At 38.3% G+C, this 23,363-nt stretch overlaps 1 protein-coding gene across 10 annotated transcripts in view; it reads left to right on the forward strand.

Annotated features, from left to right (window-relative positions):
• DCL2 (dicer-like 2) overlaps positions 1-23,363 on the forward strand; it is a 110,643-nt gene that overhangs the window by 62,663 nt on the left and 24,617 nt on the right. For 9 of the 10 annotated variants that reach the window (XM_088886607.1, XM_088886608.1, XM_088886609.1 and 6 more), the window contains 5 exons: positions 5,735-6,009; positions 6,094-6,524; positions 6,637-6,740; positions 15,424-15,620; positions 22,487-22,696. In XM_088886607.1, the coding sequence (XP_088742733.1) occupies positions 5,735-6,009; positions 6,094-6,524; positions 6,637-6,740; positions 15,424-15,620; positions 22,487-22,696 (1,217 nt within the window). The remainder of the gene's footprint in view (positions 1-5,734; positions 6,010-6,093; positions 6,525-6,636; positions 6,741-15,423; positions 15,621-22,486; positions 22,697-23,363) is intronic. The other variant, XM_088886606.1, reaches the window with a different exon arrangement.

A 23,363-nucleotide genomic window follows, 5' to 3' on the forward strand; every position in this document is an offset into this window, starting at 1 on the left:
TAGCCTAACATGCCACAAATGTAACCTAGCTATTGACTCTTCATTATCCTTACTACTGAAAGTAGATGACTAGGGCTGAACTGATGTCTTCATCAAAATAAAAGAGACCTCCAGACTCATGATCGTTCCAAATTGCTTTCCTCGTCAGTCTATCCTGAAAAACACAGTGAGGGAAAGAAAGTAATGCTACAATTTAAATTTTTTGTAAGCTTAGAAATAGATAGCAAATTTGAAGCAAAAATAGGAACATGAAGAACAAACTTAAGGGAGAGATCCTTGCTGATGTTAACTTCCCCCTTTCTAGAGATGTTGGAGAGAGAACCATTAGCTACTCTCATCTTGTCTTGGTCGGACATCAAATGATAGGAGAAAAATAAAGAGGTCATATGTGTCATGTGGTCAGTAGCTCCTGAATCAATATTCCAAGAGTTTGAAAGTATAGGGCCTATAACACTATGAGCAGAGGTAGTAGTCGACTTGGCAAGAGAGGAGGATGCAAAGGGATTGTTCCTCAACTGAGCCATAGCTCCATTAAGAATTTCTACCTCATCGGTTGTTAAGTCTAGGAAGAAACTAGTGGTCTGCCTCATTGGAGAAGGAACAACTGTGGATGTGTTCTTCTGACTTTCTGCATTGTTCCCCATGACAATATTCCCACTTGGTGTATGACTTTTTTGTGGATATAAAATCCATAAGGTCTCCTTGGTGTGCCTCTCACCCCTATAATGGGTACACTTCAGATTCTTCTTATAATCTTTTTCCTCCCTGTTGGCAAGAAGAAATCAATGCTGAAAATGTTCATTAGGTGGCTGCACTTGTGTGTCTACAGTGCATTTGCAATCAGGGAAGAGGTCCTTCCTTGTGAGCAGTGTTTTAATTATTTAGGGCTGAAAGTTGATGGGCAAGAGACCATTATAGGGCTTATAACCTGATGGGCTTTATCTCATATCAGTCCATTGTCCTTGGACTTCATAGGGTGGCTGAAACCAAGGATCACTTAGACTTAAGTTTTAGGCCCAGACCGAGCACAACTTAATTGGCTTAGGGGTTCCCTGCCCTTGTGCAATGAATATATCCTCTCTTTCTAGACATGGTCTGTACCCATATGGACTTATGTGAATCCTTTGTGGGTTCCGCACCATACAGAATTCAGACCTAAAGAGCCTTGCAACGCCTTTGTATGTGAATCACTAACGGAAATGGTCCTAAGCCCATTACTAGGGTTTAGAGGGAGAGTTCAAACTATGCTTTCTCTACACTCTCTGTTTTTCTCTTTCTCTTCTCCCTTGCTCCCAAAACCCTAGCTCAAACCAGCGTTGGAGACGGCTGATTCTCCATCATCTTTCTGCTGAGATTTTGAAGAAAAACATCAGAGAAGAAGTGGTTCACACAGCTGCATCAAATTCCATTGGTTGGAGTGAAAATCGGCTGAAGCAGTGTTGTAGGATCGACCTCAGTTTTTCAGAAGATACTTCTCCTCAGACTGAAGACATTTTTTCCTTCTACCAACGTACCAACTGCTGCTGTGACACAATATTCAGCTTAAGCACAGCTGAAACACAGGCCCGGAGGAAAGAGAATACTACCAACAACAAGAACCCAGCTGTAACACTTTTCTCAGACCACCTATACCCCTCAGAAGCTTCAAAAAAAAAAAAGAAAAAAAAAGTCTTCTACAGCAATTGGCAATGCCAGCAACTTGGTTACGGTACAACACTAGGACTGTCTACTCAGTCCTTCTTCTAGATCTGTCTAGTAGCTGAATGACTACTGGAAGTCTCCACAATCTAGTAGGGCATAGACTAGGCTGACACCTCCTCTTAGACCCTACTCCCAAAGAGAAACCCTAGTTACATAATCCCTTGGCTACAACATTCTGAACTAGGGCTCTATAATCAGTAACAACAAACAAAAAAAGAAGATAGGAGAAAGGGGAGAAGAAAAGAAAGTTTCCAACTTGTAGAGATTGGACCTTTAGTCATCTGATGTTATCAGACCTGCAATGGAGATTAGAGTAGAAAGTAGAGAGAAGAGAAAACACTCCTCATTTGGAGTGTCTGATGTGTAATTATTTTATGAACTACTGAATGAAAGTTACCATTTACAATAAAAAAATTACATTAGTAGGATATAGTTGAAAAGGATCTTTAAATCCCAAAACACAACATAGCACCCCATTGATGAGATGAGTACAGACTGCATCACCCCAAAACTATATAGGAACATGGCTAAACATAATCTATCATAACATTCTCCTATGGAGCTCAAGTATTGAACTTGGGTGGATAATTCCAGTACTCTTTAGATTTCATCATCATCCATGCTTTATCCCAACTATATGGGGTTGGCTACATGAATCCTTTTTTGCCAATCCGTTCTGTTTAAAGCCATATTGACTATTAAATTATTAGTGCTTAAATCATTTCTTACTACTGTCAATGTCGTTTATGGTCCACCCTTAGCTCTTCTAGCCCCCCTTTGACTCATAACAAATCATAAAAGCACTCTTTAGACTGCATCAACTAGCAGAAAATAACATCCAGCCGTAAAAGGAATATGGCACGGCCTTTATACATCAATAGGGGTGGATTCGAGCCAAGCTGAGCCAAATAACTAGCTATTCGAGCTCGACTCGCCAAGGTAGTACGAAGCTCAAGCTCGGCTTGAGTCAAAAGCTCGTAAGCTCGAGCTCGGCTTGGCTTGACTCGGCTCGAGTTCGACTTGAGAAAAATGTTTTATAAAAATAAAAAATTATATATAAAAAATATTTTTTATTTGATATTTAAAAAATTAAGAATTATAATAATTAGTTATTATTATATATAAAAATAAAAATATTATATCTATAATATTTTTATTATATATATTATTTTTTATAATAATAATAATATTATTATCATTATTATGTAGATATTCGAGCTCAGCTTGCGAGCCTCATGAGCTGAGCCGAGCTCGAGTAGCTCGTGAAGAGCTCAGCTCATGGCCACCCCTAACATCAATGTGCATAATATCACAAGGAAAATTGCTTCTTCTTACTTGGACAATAGGAATTTCTGCTAGCCAACTAGAAACCCTCACATTGTAGACTAAACATTGATCAACCCATTTCGTTTCAACTCAACTCTACTAAGCCTTGTTCCAACTATATGAGGTCAACTACATGAATCCTACTATGTGATTCTCTTTTGTTTTGTGCCATATCTGTTATTAAATTATGGGTCCTCAAATTGTAATTCACTATTTCCACCACAATGATCACTTGAATGAAATTAATATAAGCCAAACATGCAACAAGCAAATCTCCCATTAACGTCATGAGACTTCCAGTCATATTCTTAGAAACCAGATCCTAAAATACACAATGGTTAGGGAAATTGTCTTGGGACAATTTAAAACTTTTGTACGAATACTAACATATTTTAAGACTCCTAATGGATAACAAATTTTTATTTGGTCAAGGAACATGTGATATAGAGGAAAAGTCACCCATCAATCACTCTAATGTCCTTTCCTATAAATAATAGCTGGGGATTTTTCTGTGATTGGCACTTTATCCCTACAAGAGCACAACTTATATGAATAAAATAAAGTAGAAACTCTGGTTTTCTAATCTATTCTCTTGAATAAATAATCCTGGACGTACTATTAAAGTTTCTAGTTGTAGGTGGTGAAGGAGCTGGAGCACCAGATTTTCCAGTAATTCTAGTCTCCAACTAAACTATGTACCTGCTGCAGCAGTCCGCCTCTACTCATGCAATTTGCAAATTGAGTGTAGATGCAATAGAAGTGGATTGTTTATTACCTGATGTTTATACTAGACTACCATTTCACTTCTTTTTAATGTTCTTCCTCAAGGCTTCCAATTAGTTCTACAAGTATGCTTCAAATTGGCATATGAAGCACCTCCAATCTCCTATATTCTTTGGTATGAACTAAAGAGTAGGCCTTAGAAAGAGTAACATCTTCACTAGTAAGGATATGATTGTTTATATTGTCATATTTTGGGTTTAGCCCATTTAGGAAATCAAAATCTCAATTGCTCTCCACTTACTTTCTATAAGTAGCAGAATCCATGTCAATTTCACATTACACTGTCTCAGAATGGTCAATCTCCTACCAAAGAGACTTTAAAGTATAGAAGTATAAAGACAAAAACTTCTCCCACTATTTTGAGATTGTTTACTTCATATCTAAGTTTCTAGGAATGAACAACACTCCATGCACGTGAATGTCTTAGAAAAACTATCCCAAATTTCTTTTGCAATTCCTACCAATAATTCCTAGTCAAATGTGGTCGGATGGAACTCACTTACCACGAGATCACCATGAGTTTTTCTTGCATCTTCCTTTCATTTTTCACGCCTGTAATTTGTAGCTCTACCTCATAGTTAAGGAGATAGCTAAGCTTCCCATGCCCTCTAATGCACATGCAAGCTTATTGTTATTCACATAATCCAATCATGCTTGATAATGGTTAGTTGAATTTGTTTAATAGTCAATGACTCACAACAGGTTAGAGGTATCATTGTTTTAAAAGCCCCTTTTTTGTTGGCTTGGACAATAGATGAAACAAGTTGAGGCAGTTAATCAAGGCAGCGTTTGGCAAGTCTTTCTGTACGGTCTTCTGGGCTTTAACAAGCTTGAAAGACCGAAAATCAGTCTTTTTTGTTTGGTATCCAAAAGATGGAAAGATGAGAAGATGCATGCATGGAAAGACCCGAAAAGACCAAAACGCCAAATTTTGGGAAGCTTCAAATGAAGCTTTCTGGTCTTTCTGCATGATATATGGTCTCTAAATGCATTTTTAAAAGCCTGGTAGACTGAGCTGCTTACCAAACGGTCTTTGTCTTGGAAGACAAGACCCCAAAGGCTCAATATGTCTTTTGGCCATCTGGGCTGATGGAAAATCTTTCTAAAAAGAGTTGCCAAACGGCACCTAATAAGGTTTTTGAATTTTACTAGATCCCCTTTGGTCCTCTAGAATTTTGATCAGAGTTGTAATGTTTACTATAACAACCATCTGGGAATATTAACAACTTTTAATTGTTTGTTAGTAGTATTGTATCTGTTCTGTTTTTTTTTTTTTCCTGATGCATTAATATCATATAACATGTTGGGAGTTGTTCTATGACAAATACTATTAGAAACGTTGTAGAGGGGTATATGTATCTTTTAGCAGCAAGAAATATGGGTCAACTATTTTCTAAGTTATGGAAGAGTTGTGTAGTCTTTGTACCCTTCATTAATCCTATGATCAAGTAAATGAATTATGGTGTGAGGTTGAATCGGCTCTATACCAGAGAATACTATACTTTCTTGTCTTTCTTATTTTTCCGAAGAAGAGTTTTATAAAGGAAGACAATGTTGCATAAAAGTGATGACAGATTAAACTGAGAATAACTAATTCTTTCATTGGTTTATTCAACAACCATATTCCTTGGCCCATTTTGCATAGAATTATCTCTTATTTTGGGAGGAATTCTTACATGCATCATTCATGTACTGTCTGTTTATATGACATGTAACCAATGCTCCTATACTGGTTTCTCTTATAACTTTCTTTTGCATCCATTTTAAGCATTGCTTATATCCAATTTAGTGTAGCTCCAAGTGGTTTTGTTTTCTTGTTTGTTCCCTTATTCTGTGTTCATTTGTTAACTTTTTTTTTTTTTGTGAACATTGTAAAACTCCATATTTTCCGTTTATGTTTTGTGACTAATTGTTTGAAGTACAGGTAATACAACATATGATGATGAACAAGTCAATTATTTTCCAGCTGAACTGGTCAATCATTGTCCATCTTGTTCTGTGATTGAGATGTACCATTGCTACGTGATTAGGTTAAAGAAAAATTTCAAGTATGATGTTCCCTTTAGGGATATTGCCCTTCTTGTAAGGCATAATTTGGGGGCTGATTTTGAAAATTTTTATTTTGACTTGGAAGTTGATTGGGGTTTTGTCACTGTGAACTTGGTGTACAATGGTACCATTCATCTTAGTCCTGATCAGGTAAAATGTCTTGACTTTCTACGGTATGCTATGGTACCATTCATGTTGCTGTTTCACCTATTGGATATTGAATGTTATTCATAGGTTCTAATGGCTAGAAGGTTCCAGATCACTGTATTGAGGGTGCTTATTGACCATAGTATGGATAAAGTGAAGGATGTGATGGATGAAACCTTTCAAAAGCAAATTCTTCCTATAGTTGACTACATACTACTCCCATTCAGTGACAACACAAAATGTTTTGATTGGGAATATGTTATTTATGATGGAAATGATTGGGGCAAGCAAATGCATTATTGCCGCTGCAGGAGTAATGTCCATTGGATGCATACAATAAATGGTATTTTCTGCAGATGCATGCTTGTGAACTCTCTAGTGTTGACTCCTCATAATGGGCATATATATTGTATAACTCATATCTTAGATGACTTGGATGCAAACTCACCTATGAAATGCTACAAGTGCAAGAATGAGGATGAAGGGGTTCCAAGTTATATGGACTACTATCGATCTCGGTATGTCATTAATTCATTGTGAGATTTCCTTGCTTTTTTGTTACCAATTTTTCTGGAAACTATGATTAATAAAAAATCATTTTTAAGAATATTGTTAGTGTTCAATTGACAGGCATGGTGTTGGCTTACTCTATGAAATGGAATCACTACTCAGTGGTAGGCACATCTTTACAGTTAAAAATTGGCTTCAAAGGTCCAAACATCGAAAGGAAAAAGGTAATGGTTGCCCTGCTTTGTCATTCTTATTTACTAATTCAAAAGCTTTCTATTTTCCCCTCATGACAAGATAATATACAAGACAAATGAAAAGAAAAAGGACACACCTGGTGGAAACCCTCCAAACAAATAGTTATAGCTTTTAACTGACAACCGAAAAAAGAAGTTTCATCTTTAACACTTAAAGTGAATATCATATAACCCATGGAAGGATAAACCAAGAAGATGTAAATTTCTATAGCATTATCCAACTCATAATAAAAAGTTCTCTTATCATGCTATCTGATTCATCTTCTTGACTGAGAATAAAAAGTTCTCTTATCATGCTTTCCTAGTCATATGGAAAACACCCTTCTAATGTTGCAATCACTTTTGAGACCATTTGGGATTATCTTCAGCTCTAATATTGATATGGCTATTGGGTTTGGTAATGAGTTGTGCTTAGTAAATATGTTCAGCTCAGTCTAGGATGTCTAAAAAAGGAGGGGGTCTACAGTTCCATTAAGTAGAGATAAGGTTGGAGCCTGGTGGCGTTGGTTAGTGGGGAGTGAAGACATACTTAGGTTTCTTGAAATTCACACTGGTTATGATGTAGGACCACTTGTTTTGTACCAAGTTGATTTTTTTGAAGATAAATAATAAAGAAAATTTATTAGAATAAAACTGGAACGGTACAAAGTTGATGAAAAATCAGAAAAAGGAAAGATAGAGCGACAAAGGAAAGAAAAAAGAAGAAGATACATCAAGGTGTTTCACTTCACCCAATTCCAAGCAAGACCAAAGACCATCCCCAAAAGGCTCTCTAAAAACCCCTGAAAACTTTTCTTTGCCTTTGAAGCGCCTTCTATTTCTTTCCTTCCATAACTCCTATCAAACTGTGAAAGGAACACAAGACCAAACAATTTTTACCTTCTTGGACCTGGCTAAAATTGGCCAACAATCAAGGTTATCCTTTATGTTTCTAGAAATTCCACAAACTAAACCAAAAATCTTGAAAGAAAAACACCAAACAAAAGAAGAAAATCTACACAGAACTAGAAGATGAAGGGCATCTTCTGCAGCTTCACCGTATCAATAGCATCTGTTAGTCATATGAATTCCTTTTATTTTTAAGTGATCTTGAGTCAAAATTCTGTCTAAAGCTGTCATCCTTGCAAGGACTTATAGTATGACTTACCCATGAACAATAACAACCCATTTATGCATTCCTTCCACCATCTTGAATCACCTCTATCAACCTTTACTCCACCAATTGAAGCCTGGCCAAAAGCCTCGTGCACCTCCCAATCCAGCAAAGGTCTTCTAATGTTGGGAACCAAACAACTCTTCCTTGAGTCACTTAAAAACATTGAGAAATTGGGATGTGTTTCTTAAATTATACAGTCTTGGACATGCATCTAGAGGTGGAGTGTTGGTTGTACTTGTTTGTTGTGTCACTTGCATGGTTCGTGCCAAAGCGGGGAGGGGGCACAACACATGGGTAGGCACATTTTTTATGAAGGAAAAATTGAAAGAAAAAGAAAGAAAATTTGTAAATAAATAACTTAACAAGATAGAAAACAAATTGAAAAAAAAAGGTAAAATTTTATTCCATATGAACTTTAATGTATACAATTGTTCATATATGAAATAATAGAATGAAATAGTGTAATAAAAAATTGAAAATAAAAATATACAAAAGAGTTGACAATAAATCACAAATGACTTGGATTACAATTTATAATTTCTATTTTCGATGTAAACTAGCAGGGACCTATGCGTTGCACAGGCTTTGTTAATAGAAAGCTAAAAGATAGAAACACATAAGAGTAGAGAATTGTTTTATATTTTAACTTTTTAAATAATTAATAATTATTTATATTTCATATACTATTTTTAATAAATTTTTGCAATACAAAAAATAACAATAATTAATTTTAGTTAGGGTTGTCCATAAAACCAGTGAAACCGACCAAACCAACCAACCCAACCCAACTCGACCCAACTTGAACTGACCAACACAACCCAACTCGGGTTAATTTTGGTTATGCCATTTGTAAACCGACCAAAATCATATCGAACCAACCATAGATATATATTAATATTTTATATTTTAAATATAATTTTTTAATATGGAAATTGAAAAATTCTCATATTTTGTAGTCTAAAATATTTTATATTATCAATTTAAATCTTTTAATAATATCGTTGTAATTTTTTAAATTTAAATTTAATTTTTAATTTTAGATCTTTTGAACCGACCAACCAAACTGAAAACTTACCTAAACCAATACCAGTGTTTTCAACTTCTCATTAACCTAGCTGGTTGAAGCTCCGAACCGTCACCCGGCCTTGCTTTTGTGTCCAACTCAGTTGAAACCCACCCTTGGGTAAAAAACTGTTAACTTGGTAAAAAAGCATCTGACCTAGACAATTCAATTGTTGACCCGTTCAACCCATTCGCTAGGTTACGAGTTGCACACTTAATGTATGTGCAAACTTTCGGAGGCCATAACTTTACACTCCAATGTCCTATTGAGGTGATCTTTTTTTATTTTGGGTAACTTTTTGATATCTACGCGTCCCAAGGTGCAATGGGCGCCTTGCCTTGCTATTTTCACGCAAGAAACCTTTTGGAACGGTTTAACCCATCTGACCCAAACAATCGAATTGGTGACCTGCGACCTGGAGGCAAAAGCAGGTCGGGTCCGGGGCTTAGCCTTTAGCCACATCACCCTGCCTTTCATTTCACCATCGTAAAAAGGTAGAAACTTCCCAAACATTATTAAATATTATAATGGCAACATGAAAATATTATCTATGATTATAATAATATTTTTAATTATTTGTCTTATTGTCTTATTTATTTTTTCTCTTATTAGTATTTTAGATATTTTTACTCATCTTATTCAATGTTTAAGTTTTATCTTAAACTTTTTTTTTTTTTGAAAAAAGTTTTGACTTAAAAATTAATATTTTACTACATTGATGAAAAATTAAATGCATGTATTAACAAGGTATAGAGAGAGAGAGGGTGGGGAAGAGGTGTTAGAATTAGATGGTTTACTGTGATGTTTTGGGAGGAAATTTTAGGTGGGGGAGGTAGTTTAGGAGAAATTTTAGGAGAGGAGATTATTTAGGTTATTGGGGGGGGGGAGATATTAGAACTAGATGATTTAGTTTGAGAGAGAGAGAGAGATCTTAGGTGGATTTTTATGGGGAGAAAATTCCTATACTGCTTTGTTTTAGTATATATATTTATATATTGTAAAATTGAAATAGTATAATAAGATGCAAAACATTTATGTTAGATATTCAATATAGAGCCCCCAATGGCTAAATACAAGAATGCTCCCCTCTAACTATATGTTTATTACTGTTAGAGGAGGAACTTAAGTCATTTTGTGCCCCCTAAGGATAAAATAGTAATTTTGTGCCCCTTTCTAATGTGGTGTGCTGACATGGTTTAGAAAGGTTGAGTGAAATTTCATGATCCTTTTCCAAACACAAAGTCCATAGGCCAACCTAACCTTCCTTGAGTCCCACCCAAAACTTACTACCCTATATTTACAAGCAACCACCTTTTGCCAATTGCCACAAAGCCTCCCTCTCCTCCCCAAACCTCCAAAGCCATTTCCCCAATAAAGCTTTATTAATCACCCTCACCATCCTAAACCTAAGCTTCCATCTTTTTTTCTTTTGATTTGCAAACCTAACCCCACTTCATAGTTGATACTTTTTCTCTAATGCTTTTAAATTCCAAAGAAAATATCTCTACATTTTTTCAATTGAGTTTGCCACCCCAGCTGGAATCTTTAAAAGTGACTAGTAAAAAGTGGGTAGATTAAAGAGAATACTTTCAATAAGAGCAATCGAGGGATTACACTCTTGGAAGCTATTTTTTTTTGAGACGATTGATAGAAAGGTTCAAAGAGAAGAAGAAAGGTCCTAATTTGGTGTTCATTAACCTAGAAAAGGCTTATGGTAGAGTTCGTAGAAAGATCATATACTATTATGTTGGGTTTTGGAAAAGAAAGGGGGTCAAAATAGGTATTTAGTCCTAATAAGTATGAGGGGGAACAACCAATGTTAGAACACCGGTGGAAGAGACTTAACATATTTAGGAAGAAGAAGGTCCATGGTGCATGTTGTCTGCGGATGGCATATTTTTAATTTATGAAACTGATGAAGGATTAAATGCAAAATTAAGCTTATGGGCAAATTCCCTAGAAACAAGAGGTTTTAAAATAAGTAGGAATAAAATAGAGTATATTACATGTAATTTTTTTTATCAGTAAACATGTATTTTATTAAAATTCAGATTGTAAACAGTATATATAACTTGGTGATGGGACTATTGATCCCCCTTAATCACACTATTCTATCCCTCATTATAGTGCAATCCAAAATAATTGCTGTCTCAATGTCCCCTGTTTTGCTAAACCGTCAGCTAACCCATTTGCACTTCTTCGGACCCATTTAAATTCAGCCTCAACCTCCTTTGCAATCTTCTCCACTTCACGATTCACATGTTTGTTGCCCATGAAATTACTACTTTTAAATCCCCTTCCACTTCAACATGTTTGTGTCCTAGCTGTTTGGCTAGCTTTAACCCTTGTAGTAATGCCAATAGTTCAGCCTTTAGTGAGTTTCCAGTGCCAATCGGTCCTGAGAACATACCCAATATCCTCCTTTCAGAATTTCTTAATACTCCTCCTATTCCTGAGATGCCTGGATTTCCAAGGGAGCTCCCGTCAAAATTCAGTTTTACTTTATTGACTTCTGGTGGTTTCCGCTCCAGCCTTACTTTATCTCTTACTCTCGAAGAGTGTGCTACTTCAGACAATGTTCTTAGAATGTCTGTGACTGAGAAGACTTGAAAGCTATCCAAAGGTTTTACCCAATGGGCTACTTTCACCTTGATACTATCAATCACTTCCTCTATTGTTCTACTTTTTTCCAAGAAATTCTGTTGTTCCTCTCTTCCCATATTACCCAGCAAATTGCTGCCTTTGTTGCTTTCCACATTACCATCCCTCTTTTCTTTTGTTGTCTCAAGAATTCATGGTTGAAGAGTCCTACCACATCTTGAGGGGGAACCCACCTGCAGCCAAAGAGAGTACAAAAGAATTCCCAAATTCGAGTCACAAAAGAACATGATATCATTAAGTGAGAAAGGGTCTCACCACTTTCCTTACACAACGAGCACACATGAGGAGAAAGGCAAATGTATGACATTCTTTTCTGCAGCATATCGCAAGTGTTTACCTTACCAAGGAAAATTTCCCAGCAGAAGGCTAGGATCTTCGGGGGAATAGGCTTGCGTCAAATTTCTTTCACAGGGAAATCCCCACCTAGGAGGATGGGGGAAGCAAGTACTTTGAAGAAAGAGGAGCAATAAAAGAGGCCGTTTGGAGAGCCTACCCATATTCTAGAGTCTTCCAGCGAAGGGTCCAAATGGATTTGCCCTACGAGGTCCAGCAATCGGATTAAAGACTCACACTCATTTTCCTTTAGTCCCCTTCTAAAGCCCAAATTCCAGTTCACACCATTTGGGCACGATGTTCCCAACATGGATATAGCTTCCCCCTTGAGGTTAGATAGCGCAAAGAGATCTGGAAATTGGTCTTTAAGTGGGGTTTCCCCTACCCACAGATCTTCCCAAAACAGAATTTTATTACCTTGTCCCACATCGAACCAGATGGAATTGAGGAAAGTAGGGTAGATTTCATGAATTGCTTTCCAAGGAGAAGCTGAAGAACTGTGAAGGGAAACTTTTGCATCCCAACCATTTCCATCCAAAGGAAATCTCTCATATACTTCTCTAAGCACCTTGCTACCCCGGAAGGGATTCTAAAGGTTGAATGGAAATAGGTGGGGAGGTTTGCTAGAGTGGCTCTAATCAAGGTTATTCTTTCACCCAAAGAAATATAATTTCTCTTCCAAAGGGCTAACTTCCTATCAAACCTTTCTAAAACTGGTTTCCAGAACCCAACTGACCTGGGATTTTCTCCTAAGGGTAGACCTAGGTAACTGATAGGCCAGCTTCTGGTTTCGCACCCCAAGATCTCTGCAAATCTTATTAGTTCTCCTTCCTCCAAATTGACCCCTACAATTCCACTTTTGGTCCAATTTATCCTCAGCCCTGTCACTCCCACAAAATTATTCAGCAGCACCCTCGAATTTTCCACCACTTCCTCATTGTTTCCTTCATAAAAAGAGATAGTGTCATCTACAAATTGGAGATGGGTAACAATCTCCCGATTTCTACCTACCTTCCAACCTCTAATAAGGCCTTGAGCATCAGATTTTGCCACCATTCTGCTTAACACTTCTGCCACTAGGGTAAACAAGAATGGGAATAGAGGGTCACGCTACCTAATTCCTCTCCTAGCTGACAAGAAGTCCTTTTCTGTACCACTGATTAGGATTGAGTAATGAGCTGAAATTAAACATCCTTTAATCCAAGATCTCCATCTAGCTCCAAATCCGGGTATTTCTAATATTCTTAGGACTTCCCAATTAACTAGGTCATAGGTTTTTTCTAGATCTACTTTACAAACCAACCCCTTTTCTCTACCCTTTCTTCTTTCCACAACGCATTCATTAGCCACCAAGATTTGATTTACAATCTGCCTTCCTTCTACAAAAGCACCTTGGAAAGGAGAGATGATCGAGGGTAACACCATTTTTAGTCTTTCTGATAAGACCTTTGACAGAATTTTGTAAAACACTCCCAATGAGATAACTCAATATGACCATTTCCGGTGCCTTGGTTCAATAATTCGGAACAAGGGAGAAATTGAGGGGCATGTCGTCCAAAAAATTGGAGCAAGTTGGGCAAAATGGAGGGGTGAATCTGGACTTTTGTGTGATAAGAGAATATCACTTAGATTAAAAGGAAAATTTTATAAAACAATTGTGAGGCCAGCTATGTTTTATGGAATAGAGTGTTGGGCAGTCAAGAAACAACATGTTCAGAAAATGTGTGGTAGAAATGTGAATGCTAAGATGTATGAGTGAAAAACTGGAATGGATAGGATCAGGAATGAAGCCATTCATAGAAACCTAGGAGTAGACTAAGATGGTTTGGTCATGTGCATAGAAGACCACCAACAACCTAGTTGGAAGAGTTGATTTGTTACAAGTGAAAGGGGCTAGAAGAGCGAGGGGTAGACCAAAAAGGACATGGGTAGAAGTTGTAAGAAATGTATTAAGCACTAATAGTTTAACAGTGGATGTGAGTTTATATATAATGGATTAGTGAAACAGGATTCATATAGCCAACCCCCACTTTACTTGGCCTAGCCCAAACATTTTCTTTTAAAGCCTGTTCCTAACATTGCTTAGTCTCATATGTAATTTGCTTTTGCACCCCTTGTCCCCATCATCTGTAATCAGCCCACTACTCGAACCTTCCTCCTTCATTACCCTCTAAAATGTTGTTTTTTCCCTTATGCCTTACCCTCCCTGTCCTTTTGACTTCATCCTCCTCTTGCCTGTTCTTCTCCTCACCTGACTATTCATCTTCCTTTCCACTCCAAACCTCCCCTTCTCTCTACCCCTTGGACCTCCATCTTCTATTTGCAATCTACTTGAGAAACCATCAAGCAAATGTTGGATCGACCCCCTCTACAACTTTTCTTATCTCTAGTAACTAACTTGCATATAATAGATTGATGCTCAATTGAATGAATTTAGCATCTTCTGGTTTAACCAATATTCTTGTGAACTGGATATGATGCCATCATTTGTTGTGGAAGCCAAATCTTCTGAATTTCTTCCAAGAATTTCCATTCAATCTAAATGTCAGAGCTCCATGTGTGCAACAGCATCCCGTACACATTGGTCCAAATGAAGCAACTTTTCTGTGTTTTTAATTTGTCCTACCGCTTGCAACCATTTATCTAATCGTAGCTGTGTGTTATCACCTTTTCTACATCTCCCTTTTTCTTAAAACTTATCAAGAAATGGTCTTACCTGTGAAAAAACCCATTTGATGCTTACCCATCTATTGACATCAACTGAATCAGGATCTGAGTTGATGAATCTTCCCATTGAACACCTGTACAAAAACTCCAATCTCTCCAATAACTTTCCTATTTGTCAACACTTCTTTTTCTGCCTTTGCAATTCTCCAGTCACTGTTCTTTGGTCCTGTCGCAAGCATGGACATTGTCTTATGTGCAACAATAAAAAACTAAAGAGTAAAAACAAGAAGTGATTAGTTTAGTAATTCCTTAGCTTTCAAAAAGAAAGGATATGGGAACATGGAGAAGATAAAATTCTTTGAAGCATTAATAGAATCAGAAGTTCCCCTTGTTTCAAAGAGATGATGGGTTACATTTCATTTGATGTTCGAAGGTGTAATTCTAAAGAAATCTATGAACTCCTATGTTTTATACATTTATCTTTTCATTGTAGTTTAGTTAACTATTGAAAAGAAAAAAGTAAAAATGTGAGATGACCAACTCTGGTTCTTTTCATTAACATAGAATGATAGAAACATCTATAAGGCTTTCGGCTTAGGGCTAAGGTACAACCTGGCCATTAGTTCTTTAATGTGGACCTTGAGTGTGTGTCAAATATATTTGTTGTTTTAGTATTTAGACACTTTATTTCTTACCTTAATTTCTTCTTTTATTATAGTAAGGGAAATTATCCTTTTCTTTGAATCCTCATATTGTTTGTTTCTTTTGTGCAGAGCCTAGTGGTGCTACCGTTGAACTGCCTTCTGAACTTTGTGTGATCATTTTGTCACCCCTTCCAATTGATATTCTTCATTCTTTCTCTTTGGTTCCATCTATCATGCATAGGATTGAATCTATGCTTCTTGCTCTCAACTTGAAGAAGTTGCAATTGGATCACTACATGCAAAATGTTATTATTCCACTTGATAAGGTATTTTCTATCTGTAGCTTAAATGTAGTCATAGAAAATTAAGTATACATTCTTGTTGGTGTGTTGGCAATGAGGCATGTATTTTCTAGGTAGCCAATAAAAAGCCTTAAGTTTTAGTTTTCTATCGCCAAAATGATGATCATGTATGCATTTTTCAATAACATGTCTATGGTATTTGTTGAGCAGAAGAAGAAGAAGAAGAAGAAAGGAAGGAAGAAGAAGAAGGAGAAGAGAAGAGGTTGCAGACTCAAGGCCTCAAAAGAACTGCTTCATGCGAGTGAAGCATTTGTATTTATACTATATTGGCCGTACAACACAAGAGGTCTACAAAATTACAAAAATACCCCTACGGGCACTAAACCTGTGTACAGTATATACAATACATCTGTCAACACTCCCCCTCAAGTTGGGGCATAGATATCAATCATGCCCAACTTGTCACAGAGATCTTGGTGTCTGGAATGGTTTAGCCCTTTTGTAAAGATGTCTGCTAGTTGGTCTTCAGAGCTGATGTATGGAGTGCATACTTCGCCTGTGATGATTTTCTCTCTGATAAAGTGCTTGTCAACTTCAATGTGCTTTGTTCTATCATGTAGTACCGGGTTAGCAATGATACTTATAGCTGCCTTGTTGTCACAGAGTAGAGTCATGGGTTTGTCCACTGGAAAACCCAACTCTCCCAATAGATTCTTTATCCACATACCTTCGGCTACTCCGTGTGCCATTGCACGGTACTCAGCTTCAGCACTGGATCTAGCCACCACGGTTTGCTTCTTACTCCTCCATGTAACAAGGTTCCCTCCTACAAAGGTGCAGTAACCACTAGTAGACCTTCTATCACTTTGAGATCTAGCCCAATCCGCATCTGTGTAAATTTCAACTCTCAAATGTCCATGTTTCTGGAATAATAAGCCAGCACCCGGGAACTTCTTAAGATACTGCAGTATTCTCTTCGCTGCTTCAAGATGAGTGGACCTAGGTGCATGCATGAACTGGTTGAGGACACCAACAACATATGCTATGTCTGGACGAGTCATAGAGAGGTACACCAATCTCCCTACAAGCCTCTGAAATTGCTTCACATCCTTAAGAGGTTCACCTTGGCTGTCACTTAACTTATGGTTGGGGTCAATGGGAGAGCCAACTGGCTTAACCCCAATCTTTCTAGTGTCCTTAAGCAAGTCTAGGACATATTTCCTTTGGGAGATGAAGATACCCTTTTTTGATTGGGCAACCTCAATTCCAAGGAAGTATTTGGCAGGTCCTAGATCTTTCACTTCGAACTGAGTGGCAAGGAAGCCCTTCAAACTTTGAATTTCATCCTTCCAGTCACCAGTAACAATTATGTCATCCACATATACTATTAGGGTAGCCATTTTACCTTCTCCCCTTTTTACAAGCAGTGTGTGGTCTGACTGGCATTGCTTGTATCCCCTCTGCTGAACTGCAGTATGAAATCTGTTGAACCAAGCTCTTTGTGATTGCTTCAACCCATATAAAGACTTCTTTAACTTGCACACTTTCTGTTCATTTCCTTGAGCCAGAAAACTGGGGGGTTGAACCATATAAACTTCCTCTTCAAGGTCACCATTCAAGAAGGCATTCTTGATGTCGAGCTGATGTAGATCCCAATTCAGATTGACAGCAAGAGAGAAAAGTACTCTAATAGAGTTCATTTTGGCAACAAGGGCAAAGGTTTGTACATAATCAACTCCATATACTTAGTAAAACCATTTGCCACTAAACGAGCTTTATACCTCTCCACGGTTCCATCAACCCCATGCTTAACAGTGAACATCCATTTACATCCAACTGGATCCTTTCCCTTAGGGAGATCAACAAGTTTCCACGTGCCATTCTTGTGAAGAGCATCAATTTCTTCCTTCATGGCATTTGTCCATTCTGGTACTGAGAGAGCTTCTGCTACATTCTTGGGAATAGGGATACTGTCAATTGAGGTAAGGAAGGCACGAAATGAAGGTGAGATGTTCTCATAGGAAACAAAGTTGGAAATGGGGTGTTTAGTGGTGCACGACCTAACACCTTTCCTGTGGGCAATAGGAAGGTCAAGATCATTAGCAACAGGGAGGTCAGGACCATCATTGGGAGTCAAGTTATCTGAGTGAGTATGATCTTCCCCCGAGGAATTTGATGGCACTTGAGGTACAACTTCTGGATTCTCCATAGCTCTTGAACCTGGTTGGCCTTTACGATGACGAGAAAAAACACGGAAAGGTGGAGGATCAAAAGGAGAAGGGGAAGGAGGAGAAGGATTAGGAAGAGGAGGAAGCTGAACCAGTTTCTCCTCATGTCTACACTCCCCCCTGAGGAGAAACAGGAAAGAAGGGCTCATCTTCAAAGAAGGTAACATCCATGGAGACATAGAATCTCCGAGAAACAGGATCAAAGCAACGATACCCTTTCTGAGAGAATGAGTAGCCAAGAAATATGCACGGGATAGCACGAGAGTCCAATTTCCCTCGGGTGGGAGATAGGTTTTGGACAAAGCACCGACAACCAAAAACACGAGGGATAGAAAGAAGAGGGGCCTTAGGAAAGAGAAGCTGATGTGGGGCTTTGTACTCTAACCAACAAGAGGGCATTCGGTTAATGAGATATGTAGAACAAAGGACAGCCTCAAGCCAAAATCGTTGGGGAACATTCATGTGGAGTAGTAGACCCCGTGCCACTTCAAGGAGGTGTCGGTTCTTCCGTTCAGCCACACCATTTTGTTGTGGCGTGCGGGCACAAGAGCTTCGATGAAGTGAGCCATGTGAAGCAAAGAACTCTGTGAGGTCACTATGAAAAAACTCTTTTGCATTGTATGACTGAAATATTTGAATCTCGGTCTGAAATTGGGTGAAGACCATCCGCTGAAAATCTTGGATAATTTTTGGTACTTTCTCACGGGTTCGCATTGGATATACCCAAGTGTATCTGGAATAATCGTCAATGAAGGTAATGAAGTATTTGTAGCCACTCTCAAAAGGTAAAGTAACAGGGCCCTACACATCAGAATGCACAATGTGAAAAGGAAACTCAGATTTACTATTTCTTTGAGGAAATTGAGTTCTACAATGCTTGCGTAACTGACACATTTGACAAGAAAAATTAGAAACAGACACTGACTTACACAGTTCTGGGAAAACAACTTTCAAGGACTCAAAGGACAAATGACCCAGATGACAATGCCACAAATATATTTTACTCTTTCTGAACTGTCTCATAGACTCTGTAACATCAAGGCTAGCCGTATTCTCCAGCATGTAGAGTCCATCAACCATACGTCCCCTACCAATCGTCCTCCCCGAGGCCAGATCCTGAATCACACAATAGGAAGGGAAAAAAGTCACAGAACAGTTTAAGGAATTTGTAACACTACTGACTGAGAACAAATTCATAGGGAATTTTGGAACATGAAGAACATCAGAAAGAGTAAGGCCAAGGGGAAGAGAGAGAGAGTTCCTTGACCAGCTATGGAAGTGTATGATCCATCAGCTAGTCTCACTTTATCTCTTCCAAAAAGAGGGTGATAAGTTTGAAAGTAAGAGGACATACCATTCATGTGTTTTGACGCTCCAGAATCAATGATCCATGGAGAGTCAAGGTTGTGAGAAGCAACATGGAAAGCTGTGGCAGGATTACCTGATGTGGATGCAAAAGAGGTGGTGGGAGGAGCATCCACCTGGCGAATTGCTCTACCATAAAGCTCCAAATGGTCACGGAAGGAGTTTACAATATCCTCCCTTGGGTCAGATCCAGAGTAGCTATGTTGGCCATGTGGTGTTTGAGTCACAGTAGAAGTGGAGGGCTGATTCTCCCGAGTAACCATGTTGGCCATGTGGTGTTTCTTGGTACCTTGTTGCCCGGGCCTTCTAATTACATCTGAGCCTTGCTTCTTAGGTAGATCTTGAGCCCACTTTGGTTTCCCATGGAGATCCCGAAAAGTATCTTTAGTGTGTCGGGGCTTCTGACAATTAGTGCACCACAATTTTTCCTTATCTTCTGCTTTCTTCTGGAGATCCCCTCTCTTGGAAGAAGGTCCACCACTAGTAGAGGTACCCCCCTTTGCCGCCAACACAATTGCATCCCCTTCGGTGTTGTTCATCAAGTTTCTCCTGCTCTCTTCAGACTGGACAAGAGCATAGACCTCCTGAATTGAAGGAAGATCCTTAGAACTTAGAATTTGTACTCTGATGGATTCATAGATAGGATTGAGACCATGTAAAAAAGCAAACATTCTTTGCTGTGAGACAAGTTTCTTATACAATTTTGCATCTTCATCACACTTCCAATCAATATTCTGGTAATGGTCCAACTCCTTCCAAACAGTGGTCAAGTCAGAGTAATAAACTGATAAATTTCTCTCCCCTTGTTGACAAGTAGATGAGGCTGCTTCCAGTTGATAAATCTTGGCATAGTGTCGAAGTTCAGAATATGTGGATTTTGCCTGTTCCCAGATCTCATTTGCAGTTTCAGCCCACATGAACTTCTTTATTTGCGGTTGCATGGAGATCAAAAGCCATGACATAACCATACTATTCTCCTGATCCCATTTATCATGTTCTGCATTTCCAGAAGGTGGTTCTTTGATTCTTCCATTTATGTAGCCTATTTTTCCCCTTGCAGTTATGTATAACTTGATCCCTCTTGACCACTCTAGGTAATTTAACCCATCAAGAGGAACAACAGCCATAGGGAAGGATAGGTCACTGCTCCCACTCATTCCATTCAGCATTGTGGAGATTCCGGATGTAGCTGAATCTTCACTATTCATGATTCTAGGTTTAGAAGTACACAAAACCAAAGGCACACTTCCTTACAGAGCTGCTACTGTCCACAACTAGGCACTTGCTGATTTTCGGTTTCACAGAGAACCAAGCACAAACACTACAGCTGCAGTACTAGTTTGTATGACCTACACTTTGTAGGAGTCCACACAACAATATATGAACACTGCACTTACAGTGTAACCAGGTCTGAATGACCTACAGTTTTACAACTTTCATGAAGCTCTCTCAGTAGGAACAGCAATACAAGTGGTGGTTCACCACAACTAATCGGCTGATATCCACTTTCCAGGGCATCCGAACAATCACTTAGGGTTTAGGGTTCATCAACAGTCCCTTAGAGAGCTGAATAGAGCAACACACAATCGGAGGAGGGAAAAAAAAACAGCCGAACAGTCCCTACTCAGATTTTAGGACATTAACAGTCCATCGAAATAGTGCAAGAAGAGAACCATAAACAGAGAAACTTCAGTTCAGTACCTAGGTCACCCGAATTGTGAATAGGCAGTACACTCATGGACTCAATCTTCTCTGCAGGCCAGAACCCTTCTTCGTACATCTGGGATGGTTTTCTACAGTCTTCTTAGCCGAGCAACTCCAGTCACCAGCACCTGGGCTGGAGGATAAAGAAGAAAAAACTTGTAGCAGAACCCTTTTCTGCGCTAGGAAGTTGAACAGTCAGCTTTCTTGTAGCAGAACCCTACTCGGCAGTGGAGACTAACCGCAGCACTAGAGAATGCTTCCTCTTCCTTGTCTTCGAGCATTAGGACTATAGCTTCTACGCAGCAGTGGAGAGAGACCTCAGCTGGTTGTTTTCCAGGCCTGGTCGGTTCCGCTCTGATACCATGTTTAGCAGAAGAAGAAGAAGAAGAAAGGAAGAAGAAGGAGAAGAGAAGAGGCTGCAGACTTAAGGCCTCAAAAGAACTGCTTCATGCGAGTGAAGCATTTGTATTTATACTATACTGGCCGTACAACACAAGAGGTCTACAAAATTACAAAAATACCCCTGCGGGCACTAAACCTGTGTACAGTACATACAATACATCTGTCAACAGTATTTAATATCAGGATAAACACATTTCGGTACTTATTATGAGTTTACTTTAGTGACTTCTCCTTGAGTATCCTCACTCCCTAAGGTCTCTTAGGCTTGGAAAAGGGAGTGATAGTGAGGAAGGGGTTGTCCTTCTTGCCTAGTGTTTCAGGTTATTCTCCAGTGGACCTGGTCATCATTATTCTTTATCGGGCTTGGACAAAGTTTTAGGCCTATGGGCATGGGCTCAAAGCCCAGCCCATTAAAAATATATAGTAATAATATTTAATATTAGTTTGTTAAGTTACAATGTAGGTAGGAATTATTACATCCAGACCAGGCTTTGGGCTTGGGCCCTAGCTTCAAGCTTTTTATATAAGGGCTGGGCTCAAGTTCAAGATATAGGCCTGATGGTTGAGCTGGGCTTGGCTTGGGCCTGGACATTTTCTGTTAATAAAGAGGCAAAGCCTGGCCCAGCTTGTGAACAGGTCTATTCTCAATAGTTGATCCCTTGGCATGCTTTTGATTTGGGATTACTATTTTTTTTATTGGATGCGCAAGTGTCCTAATTTCCTTGGAGACTGACCATTTTGTTAGTGAGCTAGATCCTTTTCATGTTAAGTGAACACCACATTTAGTTGGGAATGGAGTTTTGAGGATCAAATTCTATTAATTATTATAGAGGGGATTTGTTTTATTTCTTTTCTATATTGTCTTGATTTGTTTGGTCTTCCTCGTTTTGGTTGTTGTCTTTCTTTTTCTTTTCTTTCCATCCCCCTTTAAGACATTTTTTGTCGCTTGGAATGATACGTGATCATTGATTTTTGTGTTTTCTATTAATAAAAATATTTTCAAGTTGATGATCAAAATATTGTAAGTCTATGTTATTGTTTTTTTTTTCGTGTGTTTGTTTAGTCAACCCTTTATTTATTTTCAATAACCAAGTTCAAGAATAGCTATAAATTTGATTGGTTGAATTGATCTCTTTATTGAATGCACCAACCTTTTGCTTCTGTTGTGTTTGATGTTTCTATGCATGATAGATTTTGGAAGCAATTACCACAAAGAAATGTGAAGAGCAGTTCTCTTTGGAGTCCCTAGAGACCCTTGGAGATTCATTTCTTAAGTATGCAGTCAGTCAACAGCTCTTCAAAATTAACAACCATGACCATGAGGGCCTTCTTAGTGCTAAAAAAGACAGAATGGTTTCCAATGCTACTCTTTGCAAGCTTGGATGTGACCACAAACTCACGGTACCACATTATCTTACTACTTTGCTCCACGACATATTGTTGATCGTATCATCTTTAGGGCTGCTATTACAGGCTAAATATTGATATAAAAAACTACTCATGATTGTGATTGCTTGAATTAGGAATCATGCGTTCACTGTTCTTATATAGAATGACATGCTGAAAGAAAAAATCTCATTCCATTATCCATGATTATTTGGTTTTTAATCTATCCTCCATGTTGATGATAAACAATATAAGGATTGGTTGGTCTTAAAGATATGATGTGTATCCTTCTGTTATGTGTTTTGGTTGTTTCCAATTTGAAAAATCAACTAAACTAGTAGAAACAATGAAAAGATGGCAAATTGAGACAGACAAGGGCAACAAAACATGTTTCCCCTTCTAATGGATAATTGATTAGCAACAAAACTTGTTGGTATGATTGTTACAATAATTGAAGATATCTTCAGTCAACTTATGCTTGATTTCTTTAGTTTGTTGTGTGCATTTGAATTGCTGCTGCTTCGAGCAGCTGGTAACTGGAGCATATACAAATTGACTAACCACTTAAACAACATGAGCTATGTCTAGGTGGGCCATAATGAGATAAATAAGACTCCCAACCAATCATTGATACAGAATAGGATCTTGTGGTAGTTCTCCTTCATCACAAGACAATTCTACA

Source organism: Nelumbo nucifera, chromosome 4, assembly GCF_055504915.1.
Source record: "Nelumbo nucifera cultivar China Antique chromosome 4, China Antique-T2T, whole genome shotgun sequence".
NCBI lineage: Eukaryota > Viridiplantae > Streptophyta > Magnoliopsida > Proteales > Nelumbonaceae > Nelumbo > Nelumbo nucifera.